At 43.5% G+C, this 12,446-nt stretch overlaps 1 protein-coding gene across 3 annotated transcripts in view; it reads right to left on the bottom strand.

The window, feature by feature from the left end:
• Nucleotides 1–528: 528 nt before the first annotated feature.
• TSPAN13 (tetraspanin 13) overlaps nt 529–12,446 on the bottom strand; it is a 37,825-nt gene continuing 25,907 nt past the window's right edge. For 2 of the 3 annotated variants that reach the window (XM_088453089.1, XM_088453091.1), the window contains exons 3-6: nt 9,983–10,063; nt 7,280–7,393; nt 4,197–4,307; nt 529–2,769 (exon numbers count right to left, since the gene is read on the bottom strand). In XM_088453089.1, the coding sequence (XP_088309215.1) occupies nt 2,695–2,769; nt 4,197–4,307; nt 7,280–7,393; nt 9,983–10,063 (381 nt within the window). In that variant the 3' untranslated portion in view covers nt 529–2,694. The remainder of the gene's footprint in view (nt 2,770–4,196; nt 4,308–7,279; nt 7,394–9,982; nt 10,064–12,446) is intronic. The other variant, XM_088453090.1, reaches the window with a different exon arrangement.

Here is a 12,446-nt window from a genome sequence, read left to right as displayed (position 1 = left end):
TATATATATATATATATATATATATATATATATATATACACACACACATATACATACATATACACAAAAACATTTTTGAGGTCCAAAAGGTAAATACATCATGCCACTAATAAGTTAGTATAGTACAGGACAAGACGGTTTTTGCATAGTACAATATTCATATTTTCGTGCATGTACAAAGGTCCACAGCCTAAGTATCCCATCTCTCCTATCTTTGCTGTGTCAGTTATTTATAATCTTATGATAAGCACATTCATAGTCTCTCTGGCTATTTTACACAATCCTCAGATTTGCAATGATTACAAGCGCGATACTACTGTTCTCTAGTATCAGGAACTTTACTGCCTTTGTCATGGAATCATTAGCCCCCCAACGAACGTATTCTATTGATTCTTAAATCTACTGCGGTTTAGGACACTTTGTATTTTGACGACGTGATACACAAGTCATTATTATGTCAATTTCACTTGCGTTCAAGTCACAGCACATTCACGCCCATTAGTAACCAGTAAAACGATGTACGCAGCCTTGATTCTTCCAAGTTTTTATTTTATATTTATCAATCATTACTCCAGTGCAAATTGAGATCAATTCTGTTTCTGAACAAAACAACCTGTATTTCACAGCATTAAGACAGGACAGAAAATCCCCAGTAATAAGTTCCAGAATTGAAATAAACAACGAAAAGAAAACAACATTAATGAATTTAACAATATAAAATATTGCCAGATGGCTAAAGGAGAGAGGCTGGGGGCGGCAGTAGTGAAGATTTCCTGTTACTGTTCACTGAAGCTCATGGACATGGCCAAAAGCACTGCGCCACCATCTACGTGGCACTCTTGTCACCTGGCATTGGATGGAGTACACGGACCTCGTCTTATCTCTGTAGGGAGTGCAGGGACAAAACAAATGGGATCTTAAGGGGACATGAAATGTAGACTTTATATGCCATCCTGCAGCCCCTCTGAACATTTGTGTGCACTGGGGCAACTGCCCCATAGCTCGCCCTTAGGTGAACCACTGTGCCATTCACTGCTAGGGGAAAAGAACTAAGCACAGTCCAGGCAGACAGTCTGTGGGCACACACCTTAAAAGCTGCTGCAGATGACAAAGTTTATATCGTCACAATCCTCTGAAACAAGTGGAAAATAATGTCCCCCCTTAAGGTGGCCCATTTAAGAAAAAAAAAATTCAGAGATTTCGGAAAACCTACGTCAGACACCGGTATCATGGTAGCAGTGGACACTTAGAAAGTAGCAGTGTTTTTGTTTTTATTTCAAGTATTATTTTTCCATAAATATTAGTTTAAAACTCCGGGTATAAGTATATAAACATGAATATCAATCCCCATACTGCGGGCGGGCATAGTAATGGCAATTTGGTTGGTGGGAAAGCGCCTGCGTTAAGCAAAATCACTTTTGCTCCTCTCGCTGTGCCCTCTATGGTCAGACCCACATGTTTGCAAAAGTGGGTGGTGCTAGTTTTACAGTAGGTGTGGCTATAGGGTGCTGGAAAACCCTATTACGTGTTGCCGCCACCCATATAACTACAGTCACATGGGGTGGAAAAGACTAGCATTAGCACCCCTTATTTAAAAAAGTGAACTTCTTTTGCTGCGACATTGAGGATCTGTGTGACGCGATTCTTTTATAGAGGTTGTGCAAAGCGCCTCAACGTTCTCAGCGTCAGCGATTCCCAGAGACCACCTGATATCCCCAGTATCACTACGCCATGTTAGAGAGCAGTGGTCCCATTCAATATTTTATACAGTGCCCGTGAACAGCATCGTTTGTTATTTAATGCTCAATGTGTACGAATAATGAAATGTAACGAAATCTTGAGAGTACCATGGAACTGGGCCCTGCATCTGATTTTACTAACACCAGTAGTCTCAGCACAAGTATACAAAGTTTCTTTGATAATATATTCTTCAGGCAGTAATATAGAGCAGTAATCCATTTGAGTAAGCAAAGAGATGGATGAAAAAAAAAAAAAAGAAAGAAAAGATCGAGTGATAGACCCGGAATGCTGAGTGCACTCACTAAGTGTTTCTGTAATACACCCAACGCCAGAATAGAACAAACATTATTCGCTGAGAAAATACTGGACTTGACGTGGTATTGAGGAAAAATGTGCACTAAAAACAGCATTACAGCAAGTCATAATGAAATAAGAATATACACACTAATCGGATAACAGATTCATAAACAGCAGCTGCATAATATTTTATATATACCCCACCCACCCTTCTCTCCTGTCGGCCCCCCTAGTGCCAGTAACTGGCCATAGCAGTCAGCTGGAATTTGGGACTCGCCCAAGACAGATGGGACCAGCAGGGGGGTACAGACCATATGATATTTAGGTGAGATTTAAAAATCTATTGATGTTGTATACATGATCTGGTGTCATATTTAACCACCTTCTAGGAGGTGTTTCTATGGTTACAGAGGCTAGACTGGATTTTGTTTATTATTTTACTTTACTTATTATAGCGTTACGCTCTAGTCCAAACATTCAACTTGAATAGTGGTACTTCTTTTATGTCCCTTTTAAGAGAGAAGAGAGAGAAAAAAAAAAAGGCGTATTAGTTGAAGTTTTGTGATCTTCAAACAAAATCAACCACAGCAATCAGGACAGCCGTAGAGGAGTCAGTAGGTAAACGGAGAGGTAACAGTCTTAGAAAAAGGTTTTCAATCAAAGAAACGCACTTGGGTTGGCCCGAGGGTCCTTCTGGTTTCTGTATCTGTAGGTCAGCCAGACGCCAAGTATCTGAAGGAAAAAAAAAAAAAAAAGTGTATAATGCATATATACAGAATTATATTTAAAGAAAACAGCTCTAATCCTAATAAAAGCAGAGCATTAGGCAAAATTGGATTCAATTTGCATTTAATGCATACCATTTGCAGAAAGTATGTGTGTAGGTGAGACAGCTCACCATTTAAAAAAAAACTAAACTTCCTACTACAATGAATTACGTGTCCAGTGTACAGTAGGTGGCGCCATAGTAGTGTGTGTGTGTGTGTGTGTGTGTGTGTGTGTGTATAGGTGTACAGATATATATATATATATATATATATATATATATATATATATATATATATATATATATATATTTTCTTTTAAGTATAGTTTGGTTAACAATTAACATTCAGTTTTTTGTTTGTGGGTCAATTATAAGTTTATGGTTGTATAAGTGTATAGTATAACAATCATATTGTAAAAATAATTAGAAGGGCAGGTTTACATAAATATTTAAGTCCCCTCAGTTCCTCTGTCCATTCTGTTGTAACATGTGTCAATAAAATGTAACTACCAAGAGTGTACTTCTAAGCCAGGGGTGGGAAACCCTTTTTCTGCTGAGGGCCATTTTGATATATAATATTATTTTCGGGACTGGTGTAGGCCATGCCCCCTCCGTGTGATGTCACATAGGGGTGGGGCCACAATCACCGGTGATTACAGCAATGCCCGGAGTATCCAGAGGATGCTCCGGGGAGCTGTAAGCGCAGCTGTGTGACCATCTGAAGTGTCCTAAGGATGCTCCAGGCGGCACTGCAGCATAGATTCTGGCTGCAGGGTACTATTCTAGGCACCATGCTATCCAGATGAGACTAGTAGAAAAAAGCTCAGAGGGCCAGACCAAATGATTCCCGAGGCCTTATACAGCCCCCGGGCCTGAGGTTCCCCATCCCTGTTCTATGCGTTAATTATGACGGCCTACCCCATGTATTATTGTCATATTTTTAAATTGTTTAATTTTAGCTTAATATTCGTATGAGGTGCATTTAAACTTCTAAAAACTTATCATGAAATGTAATGCGAGTCGTGCGAGTAACATGGAACGAACACACACACATATACATATATATATATATACGCACACACACACATATATATATATATACACATATATACATATACACACACATTCTCTCTCTATAGATCTATCTATTATGAAAACTACACAACAGGGATGGTCGTATCTTGCAGAATATCTGATGGGCTTCTGAAAATAAATGTGCATTTACTATACTTGTTGCATGGTATTTTGCACATTATATATAGTATATTATTATAAACTGCACTCAGTGTTGCTTCCATATTAAAGGCGAGCATCAGAAACATAACAAGACAAAGGTGTGGGGAAATACTGGGTAACAGAGCTTGCAATCTAAAGCCGTGCAGTATGGACTCACCTCCGTGAAACTAAAGAAGAAGCCAATTCCGCCCACTACCCTCAGCACCTCCTCCGCATGCTTCTCTATGATGGATCCACACGTTATACAAGGAGGGGACGCAAAGCACGCCTGCAGGAATAAGGGGTTCATAAAACAGGGTTAGCTTGCGGCATTCATAATGTACTTTGTGAGCCATGAGAGGATCCTGCTCTACTCAAAGATTTGCAAAATCCTGGATCCAGGATCACTGGACCGGGCGCCTATTGCAGTCATTCACTTCTTTCCCTTCGGTCGTGTGGGACCTACACACCAGCAATCAGAAGAAAAAGAAGAAGATTCTGGGTTTTTTCTCCCGATTTTACGATTCTCCAATACAGCAAATAACAGATCTGCCAATTGTGAATGGCTCATCGTTTTAGTAACAGTCAGCAAACCGGCTGATCGTTACCATACCCTGGCAATCTATAGCCCCGATTAATCGGTGAACCACAACAAGTTGGACTTTACCAATTTCAAACACTTTTTGGTTAGAATTGGCAATTGGTGAATCCCATACATTGCAGATATTTTTACTCAAGCAATTGCAGAATGGGAAATTACCCCATGTGATTGCTGCTGTATGGATCCCTAGCTTGTTCAGAGAGAGCAAGAGTAGAAAAATACTGTAGCCACAGAACATTCACAGGGCCACACCAGTCAGTAGCCCAGGGACAGGCAACCTGATTCCAACAGGGGACACTTGGGCACCTTCAAAAAGGGCCACACATTATCCTTAATCTCAATTAGAAATTAGAATAATAAATTTAAGCAAAGAGAGACCCACGTGTAATAACATAGGGGATGAAATTGTAACTCCGGCGTGCGGGATGCCAGCGCTCAGAATTCTGGCGCCAGAATCCCGCCGGTAATTACTGGGGTTAGGGGGAGGGTTAGACACTGGGGGGAAGTTAGGGTAAGACACTAGGGGGGGGGGGCTAGGTTGAGGGTGTGGGGAGAGCGGGTTAGGGGTAGGATACCTACCGACAGCTAGTATCCCCCGGCGTTGTCACCGGCAGGGTCACAGAATTACTCTCAGCCTCTTGAAAACAAAGGACTTAAATCGCAACAATTTTGGAGGCTCTTCATGCCGAGAATGATAAAACGTTCAGCACAATAGATCAATGAGTATCTATAGGCTAAAACTACTGGCCGAGGCATAGCGTCAGCATTAATGTAGTGTTTTTATACTACTTTGTATATGCCACCACTTTAAACTCTGATGCTGCAGTGCACCTGAATATTTCTTCCCCACTTTGCTTGGATACGTTGTCGTACATTACACCACAGTGGGCCAGGTGGTCCTGGAGACCCTCACCTGCACACACAAAGCTCTCCCACATTCACAGATGTTAGTTGGCCCAGATTAGGAATTGAGGGGGCCTCTAACAATAACTAACTTGTGGGGGCCCCTGCCAATAAATCTGTCAATAAGATATGCTGGCTATGATATTAAAAAGTAGAATGTGTAACTACTCCCAGCACCACAAGTGTTTTTTCAAACAAACAGTATTGCCTCCAGTTCACATTATCCCACAGAGAGACCCAGTTATCATATGCCACAGCGCCCCACGCTGGTGATGTTGCTATGTGCTGGGGCTCTCAGTATATGGGGACGACCACCCCAGCTGCCCTGTTAATCCGGCTCTGGATTTAGTAAACACTAAATAAAGGTTGCTTGTAAATACACCTGTCACTGTCATAGCTGGATACCGCTCCATCATCTACAGACGTGTCCTCATCCACTATTGATGCAGTCGCACCAAAACAGCCCTCCATCTGACTCCGCTTGCGCCTAGTGGTTTTTTCACACGAAAATGCATCTTAAATCACAAATGGATGCGAGAAACCTCTTCACGAGACTGCGCTGATTAATTTGATTTGTGACACTTGTATATCTGTGTGCAACGGAGTCTCTGAATCTGTATACAAAGTGATACGATATAGCGGCTTTTTTCCACGCCATTGTCCGTTGTGCTTTTTATACAGACTGTGCTGATTAATATGATATGTGACACTTATATATCTGTGTGCGACTGAGTCTTTGAATATTATACGAAATGCTGCAATGTAGCGGCCGCAGCTTTTTTCATTCCAAGTTTTTATATGTAGTTAATATACAGACTCAGGTGCACACAGATATACAAGTGTCCCGGGGAAGAACTATGGGAGACAATGGAGGCACCTGCCGCCGGGCTCCAGCTCTGAAGGGGCACCTCCTCCATTGTCCACAACATATTCACCCCACTTAGGGCTGTAACTATGTACCCGGAGTGTACCGTGACAGCCGCCCAATACATGGCACCTATTCCCGGCACCTGAGAAGCCAACATTCACTAGTGGAGAGCTCCATGTCAGACCATCCGCTGCTGCCTTTGTCTATCTGTAGCCTGTCTGCATGCAAATTGCTACATTACAGTGTCAGCGGCTGTAACGGGGGGCACCAAATTATAACTTGCCTCCGGGCGTCTGTGATGAACTTACGCCACTGCAAGTGTCGCATATCAAATTAAACAGCATAGGCTGCTGGTGCGTCCTAGTAGCATTGCATTGCGACTTAAACACATTTTGGCAAAACAAGACGCCCGATGCTAGCAGAGTAGCACAGGACCTGGCGGCTCACTCACGCCAGGCATGTCGCACTGCGTGGCGTATCGAGGCTAGATGCATGAGGACACATCTGTACATTACAGACCACTGAGAATCTTCCCACTTGTTTAGGACCCTTTCTTACTGGGATTTTATAGATACTAAAAAGCTGAGCTCCCAGTCATCTTAGCTTCTGTGACATAGCTGATCATACCTCATTAATGAGTGCATGAATCCGCCAAACCACATTTCGGTCGAGCAAGTCTGCAAAACGGTCAGTCACAATCTGGGGTGTTAGAGAAGCCCCTCCACCCTAGCATGGTAACCTGCCACAGAGGGCATTGCCAACTTGTGTAATTAAGTATAAACACTCCAGTCACTTCCTGTATATTATTCAGCTCCGTAATAAACACCCTTTGATATGTATTAATAATAGTGGCTAAAGTGCCGTGATATTACAGAGTATTAATACTCACCGCCTCACAATGTTCATCCTTATCAAAGACAAGAAATCCGCAGCAATTGAAGGTTTTCTCAATGTCCGACCTCGCGGTTGCTGTGTGGTTCCACCCAACTTCCAGGAGCTCATTCTAGAAGATCATTTTTAAAATTAAAAAAATAAATAAACTCCCTTCCACATTCAAGAATACATTGTTAAGGGTAGTTGATATAGTCTAATAAAATAAGTTACTTTCGCTAAGATGCATCTGCCACCTTACACATAGTGAAGGCATCCATTTTGTGTAGAGATGTTGAAAAGTCTTATGGTGCATACACACGGTCAGATATTTACGACGATATAAACGATATAGTTTATCGTTCGATCATTTATATCGTCCTGTTTTCAGCCCCTTCCAACGACCAAACGATGGTCGATGCGCGGGCCCGGATGGTCGATATCGACCATCGCCCATGCATGCAGGTCAACCTAGTCGATATCGACCAGGTTAGCCTGGTTACTATAGTAGTTTTGGGGGTTGCTGCATGTGCTGGATGTTCGATATCGAACATGCAGGATGGTCAGACAGCGATATCTGATCGTCCCGTATGTACGGGCCATTAACCGGTTCAAAGTGTGATCGAATTTCACTGCCTTGATGGCCACGAATGTTTTTGCTGCACAATCTTCGATTGTCCCAATACTTGCTTTGCGGTTCAACATTTTGCAGGAAAATTTGTATTTGTAAACATTATTTTAATGTTTCTAACAAAACCCTATTTTAGCAATTTTTTTATTCAAACACAGGGTTCCAAATTAAAATGTCAGTATTCACTTTTACAAAAAAAGGTTTATGAACCTAAACACAGTTTAACACACAAGTGTGCCCAAGCAGGTTCAATCCTCAGCAAACTACTTATTTATTTTATTTTTTTAAATGTATGTATTTTTCTTATGAAATCTGTCTAAATTTAAAAAAAAAAATCCCACAAAAGGTGGATTTATGCTTTGAAAAACCATTTGCAACAATTTCGAACATCTATATTAATGAGAGAACACCCTATCAGTTCACTAAGGCAGAGGTTCCGAAACTTCACTGATGGTTAGCGCACATCTCCAATGTTTTCTTCTTTGCTCGTGCGCAGGACCTGCTCAGTTCCCCCAAGCTTCTGGCTGATTAACAGGCAGAAGCATTTCGGGGGCAGTGAGGGGATGGGGACGGCCTGCTTTCCCAGAAATGGGGGAGTGTTGTCCCCGTTGTCTGGGACTGCTGAGGCCATTGTCTGCATCCATGGACGCAGACTTCCTGGCCTCGCAAGCCGCCAGGACCTGGTCAGGCTGTGGTAAGCTTCAGTTACCGCGACCTGGCCAAAGGGACAACATTCGCAACTGATGGTCGTGACTGTTCAGTTGGTGATCCCAGGATGCGACCTCGGTCGCAGCGACGGGATTGCAGATGCAGCAAGGAGGTGTCTGTTTCCTATAGACACCTCCTGCTGCATTTGCATTTAAGATGGACATAATTGCACAGCGGCTTGTGTGCGGCTCTGCAATTCCGTCCATCTCTGAATTAGGCCCTGAGGTACTAATTAAGACACCTGTGCTCAAGCATGGACTACAAGGATGGCGTTTGGGAACCTCTACATGAATACCCCTTTCAGACATGAGCCAGGGATCCGACACGAGTTTTTGAACCCGTGTCTCAGCTAAGGACAAGAGTCACATCGTGCACACTTCAGGTGTCGGTCTTGGGAATTACACTGGTACTGAGCAGGGTCGTGGACCAACCTGGGTCAGGTCTGTTCACACATAGCCAAGACCTGGGTCGAGCCGCAAGCGTCGGCAATATCCTGGGTCAGAAGGCTCTGTCTGAAAGGGATGTTATATATTCAAGGAGGCCGCTTTACGTCACTAGTTCTCAGCGCATCGGTTCCGCATGGTCATGAAGAGGTGCAGGCTCAGAATCACCATGCAAAATGGCTGCCTCCACTTCGGAACGGGAACTTGGTTCATGGACAAAGCAATGATCACATAATGGAATATGAGGTAAATTTTATCTACAATATAGTCCTATATTATTCTACTGTCCTAAACTGTAACAATATTGAGGAAATACAATCCATATTAAATGGAACATTCTACCCCCTGAAACACTAAAAGCCGGAATTATGCGTATATATTAAAATTTACATAGACATTTGTGGGTGTGTGGCCATGATGCAAACTGTGCCGCCACACCACCTGCACTTGTGACTTGGACCTTCCCCTCTGATCTCCCACAGGGTATGCTCAAATACCCATAAGTATGCTCCATAGACACATATGTAAGGAAAATCTGCAAAGACTGTGCGCTCTGGCATCAGATTGTACCGATTGTACGCTACAGATGCTCCACACGTCTTTTGGCAATCCTACACCTGTGCTACAGCCATAGAGGCAGCAGGTTCTGAATCAGAGGATGCCAGCTGCATTAAATAACAGGAAGTGACATCACAACTTCCCATAGGCCGTAACTCCATTGCTGCCGCAGAGCAAGGAACGCAGGTGACTGCAATGGCGGATCTATTCCACACAAGCTGCACAATTGTTTGCCCTGACGTTTGGATCACTATGTTCGAATGGAATATAGATTTAGTGATTTTTTTTTTTACAAGGACACCATTTCGCATGTTATAAAAGCTTTAAATGATCAACAAATTAAAGTCTAACCTCCACAGCGATATGACGTAATAAAACCTACCTGCTGCTCTTTGTTCAGTGCCAGGGAGGCGCAGGACACAGAGAACTGGACAACAAACACCATAAACAGGATAATCATATACTATATACAATAAGTTAAGGATGTTTCATGACAATTTTTTTTTTTTTTTTTAACTATATATGCAGTTGCCAAATTCTAACAAAAATAAGTCGTCTCACTGACCGGCACAAATTCACATGAAATTAAAAGATTGTAAAATATATGATTAATGAATAAGTTGTCAATTGACATACTGCCGATTTGCACACATGAACTGGGACGGCTACGCATGGGTTGGAAAGTGCCTGCAAAATACAAAACGTTGGTCCCTCAGGTCAACAAATGAGACACAAGCTAAACAGACACCAACAGAGTATTGGGCAGATGTCCACTTCTCCTCTCTTTAGAGGGTTTGATACATGTGGATGTAGCAACCAATCAGCTTCTTCCTCTCATTTTATAGAATGTCCTCAATAAATGCTAGCTACAAGCTGATTGGTTGTTATGGGCAACTTCTCCATTCTTTAGAAGGTCTAATAATAACAAACAACCTTCAGTGACTCCACTACAATGGCCACTACAGTCTGAAGTATGATAGGTTTAGGAAACAAAGCAAAGGAAATAGGGGTGAAATGATAACCTAAACAGCCGCTCCGTCAGGAGGTCGGCGTCGGTAGTGACTGTCAAATGACCGCCGGGACCCGGAAGTCGCACTGGAGCCGCTGGAACAAGGTAAGTGACCACTGGGCCACCAAGAACTTTAGGCTGTCATTCTATCGTGGCAACATGTCTCAGCCAATCAACGCTTTCCCCATTCACTGCTAGGGCCCAGGGGACATCACTGTCGCTGCTCCTGAATCTGGGTATCAGGGTGCCGTGCTGCTCGGAGCATCCCTGCTGTGTGGAGCACCCCTGACGGCGGCCCTGTATATACATATCTTTTAAAAATATTATATTATATATATTAATATATAGTATTTTTTTTCTCCTTCGAGGCTTTAATTATAAAGGCAGCTGCCTGTTTGCTTGCCGCATCTTGTGTCTGTCACATTCTGTAAGCTCACCAAAAACACAACAGCAGCACACACAAGTCACATGCACTCATTACTGTAATCTGCACAAGAATCATACTGCAACCTGCATGGAGCTACGTCCACTTGTGGACAACGCGGCACATCCTATTAATGGCTTATAAATAGGTGTACTCAATGGGAAAAGGGGAAGTCACCTTCTTCAAAATGGTTACGATTGTATGTACATACTGTAATATTCCCTGGAAACGACAGCTGCTCCCATTAACCAAACACTGCGCTACATTACAGGCTGACTCCCAGCCACTCCCCATAGTCAAACACCCTCAGGCTGCTCACAATACTACATTATCCGCACTGTGTAATTGTAGCTAGTCACTGTATTCATTCCACAGTGCACCTGAGGGACCTGCCCACCTGCAATGTGTTCATTGCTGCAGCTTTGTCATACCGAAGGTTACAAACTCAAGTCTTCACCTGTAACAATGAACACACTGCTTAGGTAGATTAAATGAAATATTAAACTTGCCACATGCTGCTTGCTGTACATTACTTTCCACAATAGGTGGCTATGAGCTGGACTCGAGGAGGCTCTGAGAAGACCTCGGGCCCGAGTGGCTGCAGGTGTGGATTTGGAGCTGCATGCCTGCACTGACAGGCAGTTGCCTGCAGCCCTTGAGAGACACAGCGCCGCCGTCATTTTAATGTGGCACTGGTCGATAGCCAATCAGCAACAGTTGCCAGTCTGCGAGCTCCGATTGGCTTGCTACCGGCGCCAGATTCTAATGATGTCGGCGCTGTGTCTCTCAAGGGCTGCAGGCGGCTACCTGCCAGTGTGGACGTGTGGCTCCAAATTCATGCCTGCTGATGCAGGGCACAGGGGGACAAGGTGAGAGGCTGCTGGAGGGACACTGGGAGGGGGGCATAACGTTTAAGGTTCAATACTGTGTGTGGAATAATGTCATAAGGGGCATTACTGTGGCATAATGTGTTGTAAGGGGCATTACCTAGTGTGGCATAATGAATACCTCTCAACATGACCCTCTCCAGGAGGGACACAATGCTCTGGTCCTGTCCTGGACTTCCATGGTAATTTACGATTGGTGGTGGCTCCAGAGGTGGGGCTGCAGGACAGTCCAAAATTCAAATAGGGGAGTCACACCAACTGCCAGTGAGTCCCAGCCAGTGATGTTTGGCAGCGTTGGAAATGACAGTTGGTGTGACTCCTATTTGAATTTTGGACTGTGCTGCAGCCCCAACTCTTACCAGGGAAGTCCAGGTCCAGAGCATTGTGCCCCTCCTGGAGAGGGTCATGTTAGGAGGTATGATAATGTGTTGTAAGGGGCATTACCCAGTGTGGCACAATGTATAAGGGGCATTACCGTGTCACGAAAACCACGCACTCTCTTCAGGAGCATGCACTTAGGGAGAAC

Source organism: Taudactylus pleione, unplaced genomic scaffold, assembly GCF_031769625.1.
Source record: "Taudactylus pleione unplaced genomic scaffold, aTauple2 ptg000571l, whole genome shotgun sequence".
Taxonomy (NCBI): Eukaryota; Metazoa; Chordata; class Amphibia; order Anura; family Myobatrachidae; genus Taudactylus; species Taudactylus pleione.
Note: the sequence above shows the minus strand (reverse complement) of the source record. Positions and strands in the feature narration are given on the sequence as shown.